At 43.2% G+C, this 25,428-nt stretch overlaps 1 protein-coding gene across 19 annotated transcripts in view; it reads right to left on the bottom strand.

The window, feature by feature from the left end:
- MACF1 (microtubule actin crosslinking factor 1) overlaps nucleotides 1-25,428 on the bottom strand; it is a 320,700-nt gene that overhangs the window by 46,448 nt on the left and 248,824 nt on the right. For 18 of the 19 annotated variants that reach the window (XM_045190859.2, XM_053920914.1, XM_045190876.2 and 15 more), the window contains 4 exons: nucleotides 5,396-5,557; nucleotides 5,024-5,194; nucleotides 3,975-4,141; nucleotides 108-267 (listed from right to left, as the gene is read on the bottom strand). In XM_045190859.2, the coding sequence (XP_045046794.2) occupies nucleotides 108-267; nucleotides 3,975-4,141; nucleotides 5,024-5,194; nucleotides 5,396-5,557 (660 nt within the window). Of the gene's footprint in view, nucleotides 1-107; nucleotides 268-3,974; nucleotides 4,142-5,023; nucleotides 5,195-5,395; nucleotides 5,558-13,237; nucleotides 18,171-25,428 lie in introns of those variants that run through there. The other variant, XM_053920923.2, reaches the window with a different exon arrangement.

The following is a 25,428-nucleotide window of genomic DNA, read 5'->3' as shown; positions in this document are numbered from 1 at the left end:
TTAAACCCCCCACAAAACACATCTTCTAGCATGTTGCAGGCAGTTTTCTAATTTCCAGGATTTCTGAGCTCAGTTCTGTGTTTCCATTTACCACAACCACTTCCTACCTTGTGCCGAATGATCTGCTGCTGTATTTTGGCAGTCTGAGTGCCGACAGGCTCTGAGTTAGCAAGCTTTTTCTCTGTGACAGATAAGAAGTCAGAAATAGGCTCAGCTGTCTCATGGAATTGTTTGGCCAGAACCAGGATATCTTCCAGCTGTTTTTGCCTACACAAATATACAGAACAAGCTGTTAGGTGAAAAGTCTTATTAAGACAGGTAACAGCCCTGGCTAGTGTGGCTCAGTGGATTGAGTGCTGGCCTGTGAACCAAAAGGTTGCTGGTTCGATTCCCAGCCTAGGGCACAGCCTGGGGTGCAGGTCGGGTCCCCACTAGGGGGCACGCGAGAGGCCACCACACATTGATGTTTCTTTCTCCTTCCCTTCCCCTCTCTAAAAATAAATAAATAAAATCTTAAAAACAAAAGACAGACAGACAACAGTACTATATTCAGTGGAAGATCACTATCAACCAGGTACATTTTAAGTATCAACAGTAAACAGAACACACATACATAGTACTTTGCTGTTTTAGAGGTTTTCATGAGCATTGTATTATTTTGATTTTGTTATAACCTTGCAGTGTAGGCAGAATAATCATCCCACTATTACAAAAGATAACTGACCCTAAAAGCCAAAAGAAAGGTTTGTCCAAGGGTCCTGGTGAGTAGAAATAGTACAATGAGGATGAGAATCAGACTCTCTAATGCTCTTTCTCCTATGGAATGTAGCTCACGCATCATCTGAACATGAGACCAAAATAAAGTTTAAAGGGATCAAAAAATCATCGGTCCTTTTTTTTCTCTCTGTCACCTTCACTTGTGAATGAAGAGAAGAGAGCATTTGAAAAGAATAGGCAGACTATGAACTAGAACTCCCTTACCATCTCTCTAAATCCAGTAAGGCTTCTAGTAATTTCAAGCCCCAGAACATGACTTTGAATCCATATTTAAGGCAAAAAAATGACCTCAGACTAGAGCTAAATTTGCCAGCACAAACAGCAGAACTATAGACTTTATAGCATCCATACTAAGCCTGGATTTCAAGTTCTCTATAGATTAAATACAGCAAATTACAAAGGGGAGAGGAAGCCTGAATGTTGGAGGCAGTCTAACAAGAAAAACAACCACAGAACACTGTTGGTACACAAATTAATAATAAAGGTCATGATGATTACTTGGAATCATTAAGAACAGACTATATGCTAGGTCATTTAAAAAGGTCCAGGAGTACAGGGTGCACTTTACTTCAGCAAATGAACAGCTACTTTGCACCAGGCCCTATGGACAAACGTTTTTAAAAAATGGTTCTTAGAAAAAGAAAGGGAGGGAGGGAATGAAAGAGTAGGGGAGTAGGAGGGGGAGAGAGCGATTTGTTGTTCCACTTATTGATGCATTCATTGGTTTCTTCTTGTCTGTGCCCTGACCAGAGATCAAACCCATAACCTCAGTGTATCAGGGCGATGTTCTAACCGACTAAGCTACCCAGCCAGGGCCTGGAAAGACTTATTTTATTCAGAAATGATCTAAGTATAAAGATTTGCCATTTTAATTATCTGGAAATCCAATTGTGTTTGAATATAACAGAAAATATTTTTAGATGCCATTTTTAAGCGTCAATGTATAGAATTTCCTTCCCTTCTTAGTTTTGTTATGCCAGCCTTCAAAATATATCTTTAATTAATACACCGAAACATATTATTTTAAAGATTAATATTAAAACAGACTTTCATTTAAAAAATTACCCCTAATTTCTATGCCTTTCTGACTCATCTCTAATTTTGGATCCTGAAAGTTTGAAGACTCAATGTATAGAGGCCTTGGGGTAGGCAAAGGGAACACTGTATTTGGCTGTGTATAATGCGAAATGTGCACTTTCTTGCCCATATTTTTGAGAAAAAAGGATGCGCACTACGTATGGTTAGTACCTGAAACACCTTGTATTTGCTCGTATGTTTTGTGATTATTTGTTACATAAAATTTCTTGTACCATAATATGTTCAAAAATAAATGCTAAGACTCTTTTATAATACAAAAAACAAGTATCTAAATATAAATAAATAAAAAATTGAGTTAAAAAATCAAAACAAAAGATTTTTTCCCTGAGCTTTTGGGACAAAGATGTGAGTGTGCATTATACATGGCAAAATACAGCAGCTAAAATACTTTAGAGGCAGCAAAAATCCAGTATTAAAAATTTAAATGAAAGTCTTTAGAATATCTGTAACAATCTGAATTGCTCTTGGCATTTTTCTTTAACATAATGGCCTAGAAACCGTGTTAGGCTGGGAGGACGAACAGGGTAGGGTCAAAGAGGGTAAGTCATGAAAAGATACATGAGAAACAAATCATGACTTTAACAAGCGTACGGACCTGGGAGGTAAGTACTACATAAAGTAATGACCACAGCGCAAGGTACTGCTGCTGAAGAGCTGGGGCCGTTAGGAGGAAGGTGAGGTTACTCTATGCTGGGGGAATAAAGGCAAGCTTCACAGAAGGAGAGAAGATGGCTAAGAGTATTTCATGGAAGATGAACCACCACCAGCAAAGACAGAATTAGGAAACTGACAGAAGATTTTGAAGAACAAAATATGATTTTCTTTTTTAATGTAAGAACTGAGAAGAATAGTGGAAACTAAGAAAGGTAGGTTAAGGCCAAACAGTAGAAATCTTTGCATGCTGTCAGTTTAGATTTTATTTATAGGCAACAGGGAGTCATCAACTGGTCTCTGAGCATGCAACGCGGCGAAGGCCTGAGGGTAGGTGGCAACAGAGTGATGAGTGACGAGTGATTAGTTAGAAAGCGACCTCAGATGCGCTACCTCATGTGAACTAACCCAAGTGAGAATCCTAAGTCATGAACTGAAGTACGTGAGTGGGAAGACTCTGCAGAAGTACGATGTACAGAATTCAGCAGACTGGTAGACAGATGTGAGACACAAAGTTGGGGCGGCAGGGAAGGGGAGCAATGGCACTGGGGTTTTAAGCCTCGGTAACTGGAAGGTTAATGGCAATATTGTTGGAAATGGACAGAGAGAGAAGAAAAGCAGTGAAAAATAAGTTGAACTTTGCAACTCAGATAAGAAATAAGTAAGCCAAGAGCAAGTGGAAGTAAAGAGACTGAAGAGGAAGTTATCTGAAGACTGCCATTGGCTACCTAGACAACCGAAGGATTACAATAGTAAGTGATCAACTCTACTACTCCCACACTGATTTCTGATTAGCATTTATTAAAACTGGGGGCTAGCTAGGCTAAAAGTAAAGATATCCATGTGACTTACTAAGCTCAAGTGAGACTGGGGTAACTTACAGCCATGGAAAAAGGAAGCACTGCCTTGGAGGACAGAAGTATACCGCCTGTCTTTTGGCCATTTATTGAAGAAAGTTTGTGTATTTCCTGAATGCACAAATATGTGACAGAACCACAGACTAGCTCCTTGATGCAAAAATATCTAATACTAGAATAGGCGGACAGAAATGAAGCATAAATTTCAACCCCAAGTTATCAAAAACATTATTTATAAATATGAAGGGGAAAAAATTCTGTTTCAAACACTCAGAAAATAACTGGCTGGATTGTAGGAGCCTGTGTCTTGTTGTTTGGAACCACGATTATTTTGCAGCAGAATAACACAGAGCAATGAGTCTTCCAGTTCTCAGGAATTTATGGAGGAACTGAGGCTCATTTCCTGGGAGTTATTCTGGTTATGAGGATCATTTCTAAGAAGGCATCCCTCTTCAAGATAAAAGCCACTGAACACCTTCCAAAGCACTGTACGAAGCATCCAGGAGCTTTTAGGGCACCTCAGGCATAGCAAATCAAAACAGGACACAACTAACCTTTTCCAACCCATTCTTAAAACCCTTTTGGCCTTACCTGGCTGCTGCCTTGCTGAGTAGTCCAGTCCATCTACTTTCCAGACTCTCCAGCTGTCCAGTGATTTTCTCTCTATCAGCCAGCTCAGCGGACTGGGCTATTCTGCCTCCTTCTGCTTGAAGCATGTCTACCGTGGCCTTTCGATCATCTAGGAGTCGCTGGAGCAACTGTTGTTCACATGTTCAAAGAGAACGAAAAGTGATAACATGGGGTCACTTCGAAATTTGAAATAAGGGTAAAAAAAACAAAACAAAATTGAAAAAACCCCAATCTCCACACTACCAAATCCTAAGCTTAACTAATTAACAGAAGTTTTTTTTTTACACTTTGAAGCAAAACATAAGATATATATATAGCATAGTTCCTACCATCCACATAAACATTTCATATACATTTTTTAAAAAATTTTATTTGTTTTTAGAGAAGGGGAAGGAAGGCGGAAAGAAAGGGGGAGAAACATCGAATGTTGGCCTCTCTGAGGCCTGTCATATGTGCCCCAACTGGGGACTGAACCCGTGACCCAAGCATGTACCCTGACAAGGAATCAAACTGGCCACCTTTGCTTTGCAGGACAATGTCCAATCAACTGAGCCACACCAGTCAGGGCCATACACTTGTTTTTAAACGGAGAATTGATTGCCATTACATGGCTAACAGAAAATTTATTTTGAACCAGGAGAAAAATGTACTGAAATGAAAATTAAGCTCCAAAACCAGTATTTAGATAGAACCTTATACACGATACATACATTATTTAGAATACTGCTGACCTTTAAAACACCAAAACCCTTTTAAGTAAAGCTATGACTGAAACATTGAAATAGGATACATGACCAAGGAAAACTGTTCAGTCTAATACATGCCACAGTAAGTCAGTACATTAAAGTAAGATGATAAAAATAAATTCCTATCTGTCTTTTCAGGATCACACAAAGTATGTGAGGATTCTACTAAAACTCCTGAACATGCTCCTTAAACTGTGAACGTGAACGTGTTGTCTGCCATTCCCTGCGGCTGCTACCGTTCACTGTCCCAACATTCTCACTTACCTTCTGTTCCTGGATCTGTGCTCTCACCACTTTATACTCGGCAGATGGAGGTTTCTGATTGGCTATGAGCTCCTCGGTGTCTGCCAACCAGCTGAGCAATGGCTCCAAGGCATCTTGAAACTTCCCACAATGCAACAAAGCCTCCTGTAGTTGTGCAATTCTTTGTGCAACCTGTATCACAGACACGGAGGCTCATTATAAGCAAAGAGCTTTTTAAATTACTGCTGACCCCTTTCAGTAACTACAGATTGCAACTGCTAAATTTTCATTTACATTCAGGAAAACCTTAGACTTAGATGTCTCCTTTCTTTGCCTTCCATTCCCAGCATGCTTGTTATCCCCTGCAGCCTCCCCACGCCACTCACCACTCACCTTTTTATTCAGTGTGTTCCATCGAGCATTGATCTCTTCCATGTCATGTTCCAGACCCTGCACATCACAGTTTTTTCCAGCACTCTGAATCAATCCCTGGCCAAGTCCATTCACCTGCTGTAATTTCATCTGAAGAGGATCCACCTGTTCTTTCTGAAACATCTAGATAATTGTAAGCCAGAGAAGATTTAATCTAGAGGCAATCAGACCTTCTATACCACACAGTGACAGGTTATTCTTGGGAGATCTATGATTTAACAAAAAGGGCAGGAATAAAAGGTGAAAACAAGCCCTTTTTACAAGGAACTCTCAAGGAAGTGTGGTTTCATATTTCAACAGCCCTCTACTAATTACAGAGAATTATGGCACTACTTAGGTCTTTAACCCAATCGATGACTTAGTTTTTTTTTTTTTAAATCTATTTGCTTAATTTTTAATGCAAAAATCTACAGAGATATCACTTCTATGATATCTCATCAACCTTGAGATATCATAGAAGTAAATGTAATATATGTATATCAACTCAAAAACTGAAGATGATACCAAATGACTGCTAGTTACGATTAAAAATACCTTGGGGAATAGCTTTAAGTGACCACTGATATATGCAATGCTCTTCTCTGACTAGGACTAATAAACTCAATTAGCCAAAACATACTAACAGTATGAAAAATGCCAACCTCATAGCTTAATCCCCCTGTGGCTATTTAACTCCATTCTGTTCCAGGGCCACATACCACACACAACAATCCTGAAGCAGTATTCTCGGATTACAAAGGGAAATGGGCCAATAATACTGGGAAATGTCCTTAACAACTTCAGACACTAACTCTTGAGTAAGATGCAGATATACATAAAATATTTTTAAAAATGAAACTATATATCCATGTTCACCACAAACAACAGAACTTTAAAACAATGTGAACAAGTGTAACAAGCAGTGTGCGTGTTTCTACTGCAGTTAACCTCCGCTGTGACCCAGACATTTCTAAAGGAAATAAGGAGAGACTACTACTTTTCCCACTCTAAGGAAAAGAGTGAAATAAGTATTTGTCCCTACTATCAGATTCCTTTCAATCATCAGAGGATAAAAACCAGTCATATTACACTAATCTGGGTATTTTTTCTTTCTTTTTTCTTCCATAAAAAGTTCCTTCAGTTTCAGTGAGACAGGTGAGTCAATTAAGATGGAAGGATGAGAGAAAATAGAAGAGTATAAAAACAAATGTACAATTTTTTTTTTAAGTTTGGTTAAGATTAATTTTGGCCTATGTGAAACCACAGCTCACACCAGGATTAGGAAACTGATTCTAGAAAGAAAGTTGGATAAGTGAGTCACCAGGGAGGAAAAGCCCCAGGGAACACTGAAAAGGGAAGGTTACAAAGGTAATTACCAGTGGGCTTCATTTTATACTGTAATTTGATCGCACCGTATTTTGTTAGGCAACACAACCAGGCAGTTCAGCTAAAAATGACAATTTCCCCACAACAACATGGTTCCCAGAAAAGCAAGTGCTATGATTCCATTTTGTATTAAAGTTGTTTTCACTGAAGAAAAACCAGAGGGAGGAAAACAAAACAAAACAAAACTCCCATGTTTTAAGTTGCCTGAATGCAATAAAATGGTGGTGGGGATGGAAAAGCAAAGAAAGCAGAATGACAAAGGTACAGAGGGAAGATGTCAAGTGCAAGAGCTCCCCCTTCACTCACAATCAAACCCTGTCTCACACTGTGAGTGACATTTACATTCTTCCTGTGCTAATATGGTAGCCAGCAATTCCATGTGGCTATTTCAATGAACTAAAATTCAGTTCCTCGGCTACACTAGCTACAGTTCACGTGAACCACCACCACATGTGGCCACTGCCGACTGTACTAAGCACAGATAGAGAATATAACCACCTGGGAAGAAACTCTATTGCAGGGGTGCCGGACTCATTTTCACCGGGGGCCACATCAGCCTCGCGGTTGCCTGAGATAATTTTAGGACTGTATAAATGTAACTACTCCTTAACTGTTAAGGAGTTGAAATTACATTTCAGCCCTTTGAAGGCAACCGCGAGGCTGGTGCGGCCCCCCCGTGAAAATGAGTCTGACACCCCTGCTCTATTGGATAGCAACGTAAATGTCACAGAAAAGTAAATATTTAAATGTCTTAACCCCTTCCATATAAGAGAGCTAATTCTTTAAAAAAAAAATTTGAACTTACTTCATGAACATTTTCTATAGAAGCATCAGATTTCTTCCTCTGTCTCCCACCTCCTCTCTATGGATTGTGTTGACATGGTATGGGTATTTTTCTCATCTTTTTTCATAAGGTTAAAAATGTGAAAGCACCTCTAAGTAAATGCTATCTACTTATTTTGAACACAAATGAACAGGATGTTTTGTTTGTTTTTTTGTGAACAGGATGTTAGAGAAAGTAAATTTGAAAACACTTGCTCCCTTCTCTAAACTCCCAAATAAAGCTGTTTTGCCAACCCAGTGCTTTCAGACATTAAAATTCTTATTCCTCAGTATTTCAATGGGACTGTGCTATGTTACTAACTAACCAGGCGGGTACACATTTCCCAGAGCAAACACTAGTAAAAATTATTGCAAGGATGTAAGATACAACAGGGACATAAAACAGAAAATTTCCCAAAGAACGTCTTAAACCACTTTGATCTTTGGTACTACCATATTCTCTCAGTTTCCATCCTGACCAATCCTTTCTGACGTCCTTCATGCTCTTCCAGACCTCCGAATGTTAGTGTCCTGGGCCTCTTCTCACTCTATATTCTTCTAGGCAATTCTACTCATTCCTGTGGCTTTAAAAACTCACCATGATAAATGCTTATGACTTTAAAACTGTCTACCCAACAACTCCTTAATATTGCCATACAAATGAATCACAGGAATTTTGAACCATTCTAAAATTGAACAGCACTTCCTATTTTCCTCTCCTGACCAAATCTGTTCTTCCCTAAGTAACCAATTTACTACTGTCCCCCTCTAGTCAGTTGTGTAAACCAGAACCTAGAAACATCCTTGGTATCTCCTCAGGTCTTGCTGACTCTACCTCCAAAATATATCTTAAATCCACCACCCAACCGTCTTCAAATCTAGTTACCTCTCTCTAGTACAAGCAAGCTGGATAACTGCAGTAGCCTGGCAGGTCTCTCTATTCTTTGATCTTAAATCTGTTCTACACACTGTAGCCAGTGTGCGATTTTTTATTTTTTAAAATTGCAAACCATTCAGTGTTTTCTGTAGTTTTGCCAATAATCTATACTACAAACTAATAAAATACAGGACAAAAGAAATCTGAGATTTATAAACTCCAAATAATGTTGAGAATGTTTACTGTTAGTGTGGACTGGTTTGCTCTATCTAGCTGAGAGTAATCTTTCATTTTTTGAAAGATTTTATTTATTTATTTTTAAAGAGAGGGGAAGGGAGGGAGAGAAACACTGATGTGAGAGAGAAACAATCGGTTTCCTCTCACATGTGCTCTGACTGAGGACCAAACCTGCAACCCAGGCATGGTGCCCTGACCAGGAATCAAACCGGCGGCCTTTCGCTTTGAGCAAATGATGTTCAACCTACTGAGCCACACTGGTCATAACATGCAGAGAGTAATCTTTAAAAAATGTAAATGAGCTCATGGAGCCCATCTACCTTCTGCAGAGCAAGTGGTTGGGGGTATCTATGGTGTCCTGAACAGAAAGCAGGGCCATGTCCTTGACGAGTCCCAGGTGGCGGGTACCCCGGTTTGTGGTAAAGGCATATTTGCCCGTTAGGGAGTTCTTTGGCTTCACTGCTGAGCTGCGGTCCACAGTGGGCAGCCAGGCCTTCCCTTGGTGCAGTTTGACCACTGGCAGATCCTGCCTGGAGACCCCTTCCACAACACTTGTGCCCCAGCCAGGTGGTGGCTGAGACACGATGTGCAAAGACCTGAAGGATGGCATCCCAGACCTGGACAACTTCCTGGACAAATTGTAGGTTGCCCTTCCTGCAGCCTGCCTCCCACTGGCTCATGATGAACCACAACAAGCCCTCATTCTCTAACACCACAAGACTGTCCAGACACAGGGCTGCTTGCCTGGCAGGTTCTGGGGCCACTCTGTGCCATCGTACATCACGAACACTTGAGGCTATTTCTTTCTGTATTTATTTGAAGATTCCAGAGTCAACAGAAATGCTCTGGCTGCAGGGACTTACTTGGATGGTGGGGAAGGTGGAGTGGGACACCCAGTACTTTTTTCCTTCTTATTCCCATTTCTGAGGGAAACGCAAATGTCCCGACCACCCCCTACTCACCCCCCCCCCCCAAATTTAAACGTATTAAGAAGTTTATTTGAGTAAACGGCCTGTAGTGAATTTCCCGCTAGAAACAGGGAAGGAACAAGCAGGTAGACACCTGTTTGGACGGAAGATAGAGGCAGGAAACCTTGTACAACGTCACTATGAGCACCTCCAGCTGCGTTAGTGCCACTGGAGTAATAAATCTGATTATGGTGGCGGAAAAAAAAGTAAATGAGTCATTTCACTCACTCACTTAAAATCGCCCAATAACCTCTCATGGTTTTTAAGGTACAGATGTTTTTGAGGATGTCTTTCTCAGTCCCTGCCTCATGTGGCCCCTGCCAACCTCTCTACAGTCACTTCAAGGCACTCTTCCAGAATCTATGTCCACTGTGGTCTAGCCACTTGGCCTTTTCATTCTAACACGACAAGTTTTTCCCAGCTTCCATTTCCTTTGTCTGGGATACTCTTCCCTCTCTTTGCCTAAGTAATAGCTACTATTTATCCTTCAGATCTTAGTTTTAAAATCCTTTCTGTGACACCACAATTGAAATTAAATACCCTTATTTCTTTTCATAGTCTTTATTTTTTATTTAAAGCATGTGCCACAACTTGTAGCTATGTAGTTGCATAATTTTTGCTTAGTGTACACCTCCCCCACTATGGTATAAGTTCCACAAAGGCAGGGACCATGTCAGTTCTATTCACTGCAGGATCCCCAGTACTACCTGGCACAGAGCAGGTGCGCAATAAGTATTTATCCACTGAATAAATGAATCATTGTATAGAAATGGTGTTAGGAAAAGCAAACAAATCCATGAAGGTTTTGCTGATCAGCTAAGCACTGAAACACTGAACTGAGATTATGAGGCTCTTCAGTTTTTGCTTGAAAACTTTTTGGGGAAATTTTAATTTTATAGAACCCTTATTTTATACAAAGGATTTTCCTCTTCCTCAGTGATTGGAAATAAGAATAAGGAAGGCCATAAATAAGAAAGGCATTTAAATAACCACAGATTGCTCTCAGTGGGCCTAGATTCCACTATAGAGAAAGCAAACAAATTGTGACATTTTACTTCTACGAAACTCTCGTTGTTGTTAGAAAGCTTGTATCTATTTAAAACATGTATACATGTGTACATTAGTGTGTATATATATATACACACACACACACACACACACACACACATGCTCTGAAGTAGTTCACTCTGAATCATTCTGGGTATGATCACTTGGTGAGTTATAAGTGTTTATGTATAAAATGGCAGGTTCAATTGCCTCTAGAAACCCTTTTGGAAGATACGAAATCCATCTATTTCTCATCTTGGAAAAAAATTTTTCAACAATTTAGCAAAATTTCTATACTCATGTTACCTCCATAATAATGTGTTTTGTTTCAACAAATATTTTCAAAATAGCCTCTCTACATCCTTATTGGTTAATAATCCTGGCTACAGCTATGCATTAGAATTCTCCTTTTGTACAGTTGTAGGCATCTTGCTTCGAGACATTCCATAAAGCAAGCACACTTCAAAGATGATGAACTACCTGGCAGCTGGGCTACTGTTTCCTCCTGTCATTTACAGCAGGCAGTGTGTCATGACTACCTACTGTAACTGGAAGGGTCCTTAGAAATTACCTAGCTGCAGCTGCTTGTGCTGTAGATGAGGAAACAGAGATCCCAAGACTGATACTAAGGGTTTCCCTGAATTTTTTCCTTTATGCAGATTTGATTGGCTCCTTATAAATTTAATTTGTGTACATCATCACTTGTTGCTGTAGGCTTTATACTAAAAATATTCTGTATAACTCATAATGCCAGTAACTTTGGACAGGTTACTGGGACCTTGGTATTAATCCCAAAGTCACTAAAAATCAGAAAACTGTATCAAATCCATCCATCTGAAAGGTGATGCATTCTAATTTGATGGAATGATATGTTAAAAAATAATTGGTGAAGCCCAAGGTGACACCACCACCACTCAGGAGGACCTGTGGCAAAACTGACAGCTTATGACCCACCATCAAAACGATTTTTCGTTGCTGGTAGCTTCATGTTTAAATGGTCCTCTAGCCAGCTTGGCTGCCCTGAAAAGCTCTGCAATAGGGTGAATGAGAGAACCCATCTTTCTTTTTTTTCTTTAATATTGATTTTAGAGAGAGGAAGGAAGGGAGAGACGGGATGAGTGAAGGGAAGTGTGTGTGTGGGGGGAGAAACACATCAATTTGTTGTTCCACTTACTTATGCATTCACTGGTTGATCCTTGTATGTACCCTGACCAGGGATCAAACCTGCAACCTCGGCGTATCAAGATGATGCTCTAATCAACTGAGCTACCCAGCCAGGGCAGGACCCATTTTTCTTGAAGCATCTACGGATACTCAGGACACTGCTACTCATCCACAGCCAGTCGACAGTGAATGCCTACTACAAGGAAGGTATTGTTTTGGGTCCTGAAGATGGTGTAAAACCAAAACCACCTCCTCACTCAGTAATCCCTGACTTTATTAGATTAGGTTAAATTTCTAATTCCTTCATTCCACTGCTTACCACTGACTAAATGACACCGGGGCAAGTGAACTGTAAAATTTGCCCATCTCAAACTCCTTTGACTAGGAGTGCTCAAGGTCATGAACATTGTCCCCAACAGCTTCCTAGCATAGTCTGTTCTCTAACACTAGGAATTTCAGAATCCTGGAATTAAGGGAGACCCCGGAGAACATTTAGCCTAACTCCCTTATTTTGTAGATTAAGAAACAAGAGGTATAGGAAAGGAGAGTAACTTGCTTCAGGACACAGAGTTTGACAAGATGACTGAAATACCTCTCTTCTTCAAAAACATTACTGCCTTATTCTGCCTTTAATAAACAGCTTTTTATATTAAAAACTATAATTCACATATCTGTATATTGCTTTAACCCAACATACTTTGGTGAATTCTTTCAACTAACATATTTATTTGAAAGGGAAAGGGGGATGGAGGATATTGGCAGTGATTGAAATCTCATACATTTGATGCTTTAAATGGGTTATTTCATTTGTATCCTCACAAACCTCCCAGGTTCTGCTTTAACAAATGATGAAACTAAAGACTCGGGACATCTACCTAATTTTCCCAGAGTGTTAAGAAGTATCTCAGGTCTCACTCCAAAGCCTATACTCCAGCCTGTATGTGACTGCTGACATCACTGATCAATTAGCAGTCCCTTGATTTAGCAAAGAACATGCTTACTCTAATTTCAAAAGCAGAATCACCCATTCCTGCTTATACTTTTTCAAAATGTAAACTAACAACTGTGTACATCTCTGTCTTCCTTAGGTTTTTGTTATCTCTGAATAAAAAAAAAAGGAATATGAATTATAAAGTTTTGCCAGATGAAAATAAAGACATATTTTCCCCCATAAACTCATTGAAAGACCAGAAATGCCCAGGGGCCCTAAAGGGAACCAAAGAAAGGACTATCTGTGCCCTTGCTAATCACAACCAAGTCAAAGAACTCGCAAACCTCACTTTACTCTCCAGATTCTTCCCCAACAAAATGAGCAACAATTACCTCATTTGAATTTAATCCATCAGTTGCAGCCAGAGGCACTTTCCCATGCAACACTGCGTCAGTCACCTCTTTTACTCCAAATGCTGGAGAATCAAGGTCTTCCGTGATCCACACTACAGTGGAGGAAGACTCCTCTAGCACAGGAGTTCCTTCTTCTGAGACAGGCACTGAATCAGTGTGGACAGTATCTCCAAGGAAGGGCACACCAGCAGGGAACACTTCCTCCACAGCAGCTGGAGTGAGGGGCTCCTCTGGGGTGGATACCTTACCAGCTGGGGCTGCAGGTTCCTCTGAGGTGGGCGCTGCAGCATCTGGGGCTGCAGGCTCCTCTGGGGTGGGCACTCTATCAGCTACGGATGCAGGTTCCTCTGAGGTGGGCATTGCAGCAGCTGGGGCAGCAGGCTCCCCTGGGGTGGGCACTGCAGTAGCTGGGGCTGCAGGCTCCTCTGAGGTGGGCACTGCAGCAGCTGGGGCAGCAGGCTCCTCTGGGGTGGGCACTGCAGCAGCTGGGGCAGCAGGGTCCTCTGGGGTGGGCACTGCAGTAGTGGGGGCTGCAGGCTCCTCTGGGGTGGGCACTCTATCAACTGGGGATGCAGGTTCCTCTGAGGTGGGCATTGCAGCAGCTGGGGCAGCAGGCTCCTCTGGGGTGGGCACTGCAGTAGTGGGGGCTGCAGGCTCCTCTGGGGTGGGCACTCTATCAACTGGGGATGCAGGTTCCTCTGAGGTGGGCATTGCAGCAGCTGGGGCAGCAGGCTCCTCTGGGGTGGGCACTGCAGTAGTGGGGGCTGCAGGCTCCTCTGGGGTGGGCACTGCAGTAGTGGGGGCTGCAGGTTCCTCTGGGGTGGGCACTGCAGCAGCTGGGGCAGCAGGCTCCTCTGGGGTGGGCACTGCAGTAGTGGGGGCTGCAGGCTCCTCTGGGGTGGGCACTCTATCAACTGGGGATGCAGGTTCCTCTGAGGTGGGCATTGCAGCAGTTGGGGCTACAGGCTCCTCTGGAGTGGACATTGCAATAGCTGGGGTGACAGAGCCCTCTGGGATGTCCTCCCCTATGGTGGGCCCTATAGCAGCCAGAGCAGTCCCCTCAGAAGCAGGCACTGGAAGAGCTGGGACATGTGCTTCTATAGTGGCCACTGAAGCAACTGGCACATCCTCCTCTGGAAAGGGCACTGTGACAGCAACTGTAGCAGTTCCCTCTGGGGTGGGCACTGCAGCATCTAGGGCATCTTCTATAGTGGGCACTGCAGCAGTTGGGGCAGGTTTCTCTGGGATGGGTATCCATTTCTCCAAAACTGGTTCAGCATTACTAACCTTGGTAACTTGTTCCCCTGGAAAGACACTTGGCAATGACTCCGAGTTTCTCATATCTGTCTCCCCTCCACTCAGTGATGCCACATTCAGCTTGGGCTTTATGTCACTCACAGTTCCTTCTCCATCACTGCTATGTCTCTGTCCTCCATCCAGCAGATGCAGACTCAGAATCTCTGACTCTGGGAAGTCTCTATAAAAATATGCTGGGCCTTGGTCCTCCAAATGCTGGGCTTCATAACCCAGCTCTTGTGCCTCACCATAAACTTTCTCCATTGACGATTCACAAGGATCCACATTTCCCAAGGAAGTCAGACTATTTTCTTGATTAATAGTTCCTTTCTCCCCTTCCAAATAAATTTCATCTGTTAGTAAATGTGAGCCATACGATAACACCTCTGCTTCAGATCCTGAGGTAATATCTGTTAGTTCATAGTTAAAAGCAGAACTGAGGGTAACCCTCTCAACACACTCAACATTCCCCTCAATCTGACTGCAGTCTACCTGGGACAAACTGCCATTTTCTTTGGCCAGTTCGGCTTCAAACGCTGATAAGTTTTCTTCAGGAGAAGCCTTGCAATCAGAGTTGGGCAGTCCTCCTGGGTCTAGCTTTCCCAGTGACTCCAGATCAGGGGGGCGTCTAAACTTAAGTTCCCCTGCAGTCTTGGGGTTAAAAGGCACTTTTTCGTACTCCTTCTCACCAATAGTGGAAGGGTCCCTCATGGTATCAGAATGGGCAGTAAGTTCCATAGCATTAGGCACCTGAGAAGAATCCAGGGCATTAAAATATTTACAATCCAATCCAGCACCACTGTCTTTCACTTGTTCATTTAAAATGCCTACATGTTCCTTTTCTAAGGCAGCCCCTGGAAAATTACTAATTACAAGTGAATTTTCTGTATCTTGGGATAGGGCCAGCTCTTCAGAAGCAGCTTGGTTCTCCAGCTCAACCAGAGGAGATACTCCTTCGTACAAACATTCTTTTTCAAGTTCTAGAAACATCTGCACTGAATCTGTGTCAGAGAGCTCCTCTGAACTGACAGGACCAAGAGTACATTCTAAATTGGATACAAGACCCTCTAGCTCCCGGGCAGTTCTGTGTTTCAGCTCCCCTACAGCACTCTCACCTGTGAGACTACAGCTGTAATTAAGAGGTGCATCCTCGAAAACAGAAGCCAAATGGTTTTCAGCTGGCTGTAGGTCATCAGAGCAACAAATTCGACCCAGAGCAGCAAGGTGGTCAAAAGTCTCCAAGACAGCAGCCGAGCAATCGGATCCGTCCTGTACCACTGCTACAGCGTTTGCTTGGTCTCTTTCTTCAGAAACAGCTGCTAGGCTATTCTTTTTCTCATCTGCCATTAGGACAGTCTTCTCTCTCTCTGATAGTTTTTCTTCCTCCCACTCCTCCTCAGCCTCCATCATAATCCATCGCTCATCTTCCTCAAACTTTAGTTCCGACTCTGTTTTCTCTCTCAGGCTGGGGGTTATGAGAACATGCAATCCTGGATCCAACAGCTCTTCACTCAGGCAAGGCGAGAGAGGTGGCATTTCCACAGTGCAGGCTGTGTCCCCGAGGGGGTGGTGTTTCTCACTGAAGCCTCCCTTAGCCAAACTTTTCATGGCTCTTGGCCAGGTGGCACTTGAAAATCTGTGTTCCTGCATTACATCCGTGTTACCACTTGCTGCTGCAGCTTCTGATTCTAGAGGCTGGAATTCATGGGGAGAGCTCTCACTGTGCTGCTGAAATCTGAAGTCTTGGCAGTTTCCACTTAAGTTTTTCACATCTTGCACTTCTGGAATACCTACAGATTTGGACACATGTTCCAGAGTTACGGACTCTGCCTGAGGCTCCCTGTGGTCCAAATGACCAGAACTTTCTGTTAATGCAGAACTAGATTCCTTCTTCTCTTGCAAGGAAGGATTTGAAGCACCAGCTTCTGAAACCTCACTGAGAGAAGCTTCCATCCTTTCTGCAAATTCTGGGAAATTGGGTGGCATGAAGGATTTCCATGATCTCCTGTTAACATTGTCTTTGCGTTCTGCATTTGGTCGTCTTCTGGGTGGCACAGGTGCCGACTTCTGCACATCACTGCTTAGCTTCAGTGCATCAAATATTATCCTCTCATCTAGCTTTTTGCCTTCTGGTGCTCTAGACTCAAAAACATTAGACGCTGCTCCTAAAGTCCCATTACTGGATATAGTACTTCCTTCCATCTTTTCCATGGTGCTTTTAGAAGTCTGATTGAGCTTTGACCCCTGGTCGATTTGTTCATTTATCCTCATTGTATCATATATAGACCGCTGCGGAACATAACAATCCTCTATATAGCCGTCCTCTTCCTCTCCTTTCCCCAGGCAAGTGGGGTTCTGCCTTAAACAGTCTGGCCTGCTGAGTGGCTTACCCATACTTTTTCAATCAAAATGAACCATCAACCTTTTAAAAGTTTTCCATGAGTTCTCCAAAAATGCATTCTGTGTAAGTTAAAAATCCCTTTACACGTTCATAACCCCAAACCACCAACTGGATTTGCCCTCCAGAAAGGCCTGGAAGTCCCACTTTGAAACCATTCTAACAGAAGCTCTAAGAGGAACAGCTTTTTCCTCACAGGCTAGCAGCCTCATAGTTGCAGATAAGTGGTATAATTTAATCAACAAACAAAATAATTCCCTGTATGGCTTCTTCTTTAAAAAAGAGCACTGCTCTTTCTAATTTAGTCAATAAAAAACCCCTGATATTGACAAGTCTTACTCAATACCTAGTTCCACTTACTTCTCATCCAAGCAGAGTTGGAAGTAGAGGATTTATACCAATTGTGTCCTTTAACAATGGCACAGCCTCTCTAGTCCTCATGTAAAGCCCAAGCTCCTAAGGAATCCTCTCGTTTTATCCTCAGTTCCACCCTTGGAGAGTCCAGCTGGTCTGAATTAGCCATTCGTCCTCCCTAGTTCGGGTGTTTGCATTTGAACTGGGCTGGTCGGCGGATATTCCAGCAACTTTAAACACAGGAAGTCCTTCATTCGGGGCCAGTTTGGGGCTTCCTGTCTCCAAAACATCATGGCATTGTTGTGGCTCCCAGAACAGCCCTCCTCTGTGGCCACAAAACAAGGCGAGTGGAGCCCGGCGCTGGGCCTTTGAGAGGCCGGCAGGCTACAGCCGCCGCCAAGGGTCTGTCGGAAGGGCTCGCTCAGCGCTGCCCACTCCCCCGCGCCATGCCGCGCGCCCCGAGGGCCAGGGTTGCCTCACCGCAGGCTGGCAGGTGGCTCCGGGCCGCACCGGCCTCAGGTCCCGCACTCAGGAAGTTAGTTTGTCCCTCGGGTAGCTAAGTCCCGAGTGCTGTGGGTGCCGCCTTCCCCGCTGCCGCCGGTCCCCGGCCCGAGCCGCCGCGCGGTGGGCTGCATGTCAAGCAGCCGCCTCTATTCTCCACCGCCGCCGCCCGCGGCCCCGCCGTCCTCCCTGCCCGCAGCTGTCACGGTCCCGGCATGCAAACTTCTGGCTGGGAACAAAAGGCTTCGCTCGGGCCGGGCGGGGGCGAGCCCTCCTCCCCCGCGCCGCTCGCCCGCCGCTGCTGGAAGTGCCGGGCTGGCGGACGGCTCTCCTCCCCCTTCCCTCGCCGCCGCGCCGCGCCGCCCCGCCCGGGCAGCCCCCCTGGAAGTCAGGGAGCGAAACGCGGAGCGCCCAGGGAAGGAGGGTGGAGGCGGAGCCCGGGCGGGGGCAGGGAAAAAGCGCGACCCGAGTCTAGAGGGAGGGGCCGGCGGCGGCGAAGATTGGAAGCCGAGGCGCCGAAGGAGGGGCTTCTGCGCGGTTCGGAGCGAGGGAGCCCGGGCGCCAGCCGCTCGGCTCAGCAAGCCCACGCCCCCCGCGCCCCCCGCCCGGAAGGAGAGCCCCGCCCCCGAGAGGGCGAGAGGAGGGGAGCTGCGCCGCACGAGTCCCCGCCGTACCGCGCAAATCCCCTGACAAAGAAAAGCCCCGCCCTCTTCTCCCAGCCCGGCCCCCTGCCGCCCCCGCCGCGTCCCACCGAGCCGGGCCCCGAGCCCAGCCCCAGGGCGAGCTAATCCAGAAGGGGCGCCCCCGCCTCCCCCAGCCTGGAGGCTTTGGCAAGGGCCACTCGGGGCTCCATCTGCTTGCAGGGTCGCGCCGGCTGCTGCGGGCCGCCTGCCTCGCTATCGGCTTCAGCACTGCCACCAAAGGCTGTCAGAGTCTCGCCAATGTCACCTTTAGCACGCCCCTGCCGGGCTCAAGAACACTCCAGCTTTAAACCCGGCACTTTCCAGGTGTCCGAAGGAATTCGGTCACGCTCAGAGACCAAGTTATTGGATAAACTCAAGGCACCTTCTCTCTTCCCCTTCTCATTTATATCAGGTCTTGGTCCGTTTTCCCACCAGGATCTCACTGCCCACAGACCTAGTGGTGACAATGACTGAGGAATGGGGATTGAGGCAAGGGGGCAGTGGAGAAGCCGGCGGCAGTGCCCCACGCCCAAACACCTGGGCTCCTTTATTGCTGCACACACCCAAGGAAACAGCCTCCTTGGGGCCAGCTGAAATGCATGGGTCTGTATTTCAAGCTTCAAGATGGAAAATGCTATATAGGAAGGTGGCCCACAATCCCGTCCACAGCTTTTTGGCTTTCAGAAAAGCTAAGTCACCTGGTGACTGTTAAACAAAGAAAGTACAAAGGGAGACCCAGAAAACGTCTATCAGAGGCAGTTACATTTTTGACGGGGAAATGCAGCTCCCTTTGTGATGGCCATTTTCTGAAGGGGAAAAAATATTGAAATTTCTAAATCTTTGTTGGATCATGTGGCCAACAGAGTCAAACTTATGGGAAGGTTCTTTCTTTCCTTTATGCAAACACTAAGTGAAGCCAAAAGTTAGTGTATGGAGATCTGCCAATGAAATCCTGAGCTGAGCCTTAGGCTTACTTTTAGGGAACCAGAGAGGTCCTTGGCAACAATGAGGTGTGTAGGCTGAAGCCTGTGCTCAGAATTAAACAACTAAAAGACCTTTCAACAGCAAACTGTTTTACACTTTATTTCTCACTTCGAAAGAAGCTGCTAATCAATTCAGCTCAGTCAATTCTGAAAGACTTTCTCCCCATATGTAAACTCCCCATATGAAAGAGGGGGGTGCAGACTAGATTGTGTTTTGACTGCCTTTCTAACTTTAATATTCTTTAGTTATAAAACTTTTAAAGAAGCTGCCCCAGAATCCTGAGTCCTCCTGGTCCTATACTGCAAGACATTAGAAACCTTGTTGCCTGTGGAACAAACAGCAGAAAGAACCAAAACTGCTTGACCTGCTTGTTCCAGGCAGTGTGATCAACAAGAAGTATCCGAAGGACTGGGATGTGGGAGGAAGGAAGCTTGTTCTGGATGTCTCCGTAAGCTGACACACGGAGAACCAAGGGCAGATTTCAAACAACAAAGAGCTTTCTCACAGCTATTTAAAGAATAGGGTGTCCCTTAAAGTGATGACATTCCTGACTCTGGAAGTGTTTGAGCAGAAATTCAAGCAATCAAAAAAATTCAAGCCATCACTTGGCAGAGATTTGGGGAAACGGATTTACAAATCTTCTGGAAGTTCATTTAGAATAAAGTTTAAGGCCCCTTCCAACTCTGACACGCTGTGTTCCTAGGGCTTGATCAACTTACAGATCTGACACTTAACATTTCAGGAAATCCAGGTTTTAATTTCTTTTAATTATTCAGTACAACTGGAAAAACCCAGGGAAGGCAAGATCAATTTCACTAGCAAACCTCTCTGGCCAAATACATTCACTTAAGTATTCAGATATCATAACACTGTTAGTGTGCCAGGGCCCCTCTGGTCGAAGAATCTGTGGAATTCTGGCTCTGGACTAAGGGGTGGGTGGACATTCTATTATAAAGAATGATCTTGATGTGGAATTGCAAACTTCCCAGGCAGAAATTCCTTTCCTATTTCCTCACCATGTCAGGTGCCAATCAATTCAGTCTCCTCTGGTCTTTTCCCTCTCCACACCTATCTACCCTATTCTCACCACTCTCACCAATGCTCCGGATTATAATATAAATAAATAAGTGGGGCATTTTGACAACTATGAAGTTTGGATTAAAATTACTTTTCAACTGAAGTCACACTTTCTCTGACTGCAGTGTTAGGGCAGTATTACAGAAAAACCTCCCCAAAGTGCAAACACCACCTTAAAAGGGTTACAGAAAGTCGCCCAATGCCCTATCCACCCTCCAAAAGAAGCCAAAGATTGCTTTGCTCCTTCTTTATCATCAGTATCTGATTAGAAAAAAAATCAAGGGAGGAAGCACAATGCTTCTTTCCTCTGTGTCTTATTTTTTATCTGTTCGTGCCTTCCTTAGTTTTGGTATGTGTAACTCTGCCAAGAGCCATCACAGTGACTGAAATAAATACCTGATACAGCTTTCAGCCTCTTGTCACCCTGATAGCTCCAACAACAACAACAACAACAACAACAAAAAGCATCTGTTCATCTCACACACTGTGTGTAAACTTTTTAAGGGAGAAGTACAGGGAGCTCCAGAGAACCACTTTGGATGCTTCGTCCACTCCTGCAACCACAAATACATGTGCTGAAGCCAAATTTCAAATTAGTTTCCAGTTAGTTGATTACAGAGTTCAAAGAATTCTCTACTCATTTAAAAATTCCTATGAACGGAATTTGGTGTCCTAGTATCCTTTACTGAACTTAGAAGACAGAAAACTCTGGGCCCTTCCTGCTGTCTTCCTAATTAAAGACAGTCAGGTAGTCTCTTCATACCCTAACGCAGCTCCCTTTCCAAGTTTTGGACTTGGCATTGTGCCTTTGGCTGCTTCAGACTTAAAAGACCAGACCCTTGGGACCATCTGGAGACCCCTGATGCACACTACCTCAGATTCTATAATACCTCCCCCCTGCTCGCCCAAGAGGATTAGTGCTGACTAGAGGAAGACACAGGAGACTGGCTGAATCTTGCCCATTTTAAATCTATAAAATGCCTTTCATTTTAGGATCTCTAGACTTTACAAGCATTTATTTAGTGGCAAGTGGAAACTCCACAGTATAAGTCTATACCTGTTGGGCATCAGTCCTCTGGTGTTTTATTACATAAAGTGGCTACTGAGTGGCTCATTAAGCAATACAGCAAGATGTAAAGCTTGTTTTAAATGGCATACTACAGGCCCTGGCTGGTGTGGCTCAGTGCACTGAGCACCAGCCTTTAAATGTAAAGGTCATGGGTTCGATTCCCAGTCAGGGCACGTGCCTGGGTTGCGGGCCAGGTCCCCCATGAGGGACACATGAGAGGCAACTACACATTGATATTTCTCTCCCTCTCTTTCTCCCTCCCTTCCCCTCTGTGTAAAAATAAATAAAGTTAAAAAAAATAATAATAAACTTATCAGGGCTCATGAGAATTATTGAGTGGTGTATGGAAAGTTAGCTAAGAATTTGGGACTGGGTGATCATTCAACTGTCATTTAATATACATTAACTTATTTTTAAAAATCCAAATCCTTAATTTATAAATGAAACGTGGGCTGGTAAACTTACTTCTCCAAGGTGAAACAGCTATTAAATTCCTGGACTCTTAAGGTTTGAGCCTAGTTCTGCAGATATACAACTGCTGTCAATACATATAGAATAAATTGTAGATGGGAAGACTGAAGTTGAAGCAATCAGGAGAATTACAGTTTAAGCAAGTGGTAACAAAAGCCTGAACTTGGGAAAATGGGATGTGGGGACTGTGAAAGAAATTGCAGAGGCAGAATATTTGGATTTCACAACTGATCAGATAAAGAGTTTAGGGGGAAAATAAATTTAAAATAATGCTGTAGTAATACTCTTGGATTACTACACATTAATACTATAAAACACAAGGAGGGAGGAAGAAAATATTTGAAGAAGGTAACACATTCAATTTAGAGCATAGTGAGTGTGAAGTACTCAAAGGTGTCTAGAAAGACCCCTTATACACAAAGCTGAAGTTCGGGGTAGAGCTACAGATTTGGAAATCTCCAACGGAACAATGAAGGGGTCGGACATCCTAGGGGTTGCATGTGGAGAAGACAAAGCAAGTGAAAGAATTTCAAGAAGCACGTGCTTGGGACGTAGGAAGACAAGCCAAAAAAGAAAGCAGAACAGCCAGAGAAGAGAATGGCGAGAGTACACTGTCAGGAAGGTAAGTGGACAGGAGGGTATTAAGAAATACTGCACAACAGACGAGGAGTTCAATGAGTTGGACAAGGCCACTACACTTGCCAACAAGGAAGTCAGTCAATAGTTTCCAGAGAACAGTTTCAGGGCAGTGACAGGGACGGGATTAGATTATAGGGGTTACAGATAGCAGTGGTAAGAAAGTAAGCAGAGGTCCTCCACTCCCCACCCTTCTTCTTGAGGCTCTGTTCTTTTGGCTTCCATGACACTGTGCTATCCCGATGCCAACTTTTCAGCCAGTCTTTCTTTGCCTCTTTGGGCTCCTCTTTCTGTCCTTTTAAGGCAAGTAATTTCACAAGGTATATTCTTGATTCTTTTTTCATTCATTCAACAAATATTTATTGAGGTCTACTATGCCAGGCACTTTAGGGCAGTGATGAGCAAGAAGGGGTCATGAGCCCATATTCTACTAGGGGAGGCAGATGTGCATTTTAATTCAGTTGTGAAAAGTCCTCTGAAACAAAGCAAACAGTGCTAGGCGAGCATGGGTTAAGGGGTCCGATGTGGTCTGAGGGTTCAGGGGAGGCGTTCCACAAAAAGTGACCATGTGAGCTTTCACTTGGGGCTGAGAGCAGTCCTTCCAGGAACAGGGCTGCATGACTTCACAACTTCCACAAATTAGTAACTTCACAGATTTGCTTGGCTCTTTCTATGCAACAGGTCCCTGGGTTGAATCTCTAAGGAATCTCACTACAGGGGGTAGAATAAATAGTACAGAGGAAAGAGATTTCTGAAACTCTCTCTTTCACTTTGATACTAAAGCAATTCTTATCATTGATCAGAAATAAATAATTCAGGTTTAAATTTAAAAAATTAGACCCAAATCAGAGCTCTTCCTTTGGGAGTGAAATGCAAGATGAGATATTAAATGGTTCCTTGAATGGATGCAATAAATTCAAGTTGGAGATAATCTAAGAGAAGTTCAATTTCTTTAAATTCATATAATCTTCTTCCACTGACTCATATATACATATAACCAAATATTAGAAACACGTACTTGATGAAAATTTGAAGAATTAAAGGTATTCTGTAAAACATCTTGATATGGTATATGTGCTTAGCAGAGAAATGAATTGTATCTGTTTATAAGCTGCTTTCCTCTGATATCAGGCTGACATTTTTTCCTTCACATCTCAACGTTTTAATGATTGATTGATTAATGTCAAGAAGTGTTTCTCCCAAAGATGCTGACCTGGCAGTTGACATTGTATGGCAACAGAGGAAGAGAACATGGTCTATGTTAAAAAGCCTCAGGCCAAGGACCCTGAGAACATTAAAACTGACCTGATGGGTAACTGTGACGGGGGGAGTCACTGAGCTGGTACTGGCTTCTGGTGAATTCTGGTTAATGATATGAAAATAACATTGATTTGTAGAGCACATTAGCCAAGGCCAAAATGCCTCAGAAAAACTTGCTAGCTGTGGGGTTCTGATATGAATGAAAAAATGAACAAATTAATGAATAAGTAAACATGAATATGTATGCCTGTGTACATACAGTATATTTAAAGCTATGTTACAGAGTCATGACCTAAACCCACATATCTGCTCCCCACAAAAAGTGCTCAGGGAGGCTGTCTCATTGTTATCATGAAACTATTCAGTGATTTTACTTTATCGTATTTCCTGTTTTCTAAGAAGAAAAGAATGGATCTAATATTCAGCTGGGCCTTAGATCAAGTCTTCTGCAGAATGATTACCCCTAGGCACAAAGGGCATAACTTTCCTTATTTTTCAATATAAACTTATTTTATAACATTCTCATTTGTAGGTCTGGATAAACTTTTTTAAAATAAAAGGATGTTATCATTTACTGAGCACTTAATATATGCCCAATGCTTTCCTCTATATCACTTCAATTCTTATAAAAACTGAAAAGTTATGATTTACCATTGTTCCCATTTTATAGTTGAAGGGTAAGTAATTACAGAGTAAATACAGAGGGTAAGTGATTTCTCTCAAGGTAACCAGGTAGCAAATGACAGAGCCAGTGTTCAAAGCTGCATATTTGATTCAAACTCATATTCATTTTTTTTTTCAACACGCCAAACTGACTGAAGTATAAAGACTCTTCTTAACTGCCAATTAGTTGAATAAATGACGATAACTCAAATACTACAAAGCAGTATTTCAGAATCTGGCTTTCTTCAAGTATATCTGCAGTAGGAAATTTCTTTCTTAGTTTTGCTTTGTTCAGGTTAGTACTGAAATGAATCTGTGTTCCTTTAACATATGCTAACTAGCAGGAAGGGAGCCCGGAAGCAAGATGGAGAGGTAATGAATTCAGGCTGGGGTCGCAATTTCTCAGGACACACAAGGCTATACCTCAAGTCTTGCACAGTAGACAGCATTTTGAGTCCTCACATGGCTTATGAGTAATAGAGAGCATTCATCCAATCAGTCGAATATTTACTCACCTCCAACTACACGTATAACAATATGCTAACTACTTTGAGGGACATAAAAATTGATTTATTAAGATGAGAGATGGGACAAATACGTGTAATAAAAAAAATGCCAAAATTAGGCAGTATATGATAAAGACACATTAAGCAATGTAGGAGATCGGAAGTAGTGAGCTGGAGAGATCAAGGCAGCTTTGTGGAGATATGGGACTTGAGTTAAGCCTTCAGGTATGGGTAGAAATCAAACAGGTAAAATATATAAGGACTTTTTGGGA

This window comes from Desmodus rotundus, chromosome 3 (assembly GCF_022682495.2).
Source record: "Desmodus rotundus isolate HL8 chromosome 3, HLdesRot8A.1, whole genome shotgun sequence".
In the NCBI taxonomy this organism is placed as follows: Eukaryota; Metazoa; Chordata; class Mammalia; order Chiroptera; family Phyllostomidae; genus Desmodus; species Desmodus rotundus.
The sequence above is the reverse complement of the archived record's forward strand: the minus strand, read 5'-3'. Positions and strand labels throughout refer to the sequence as shown.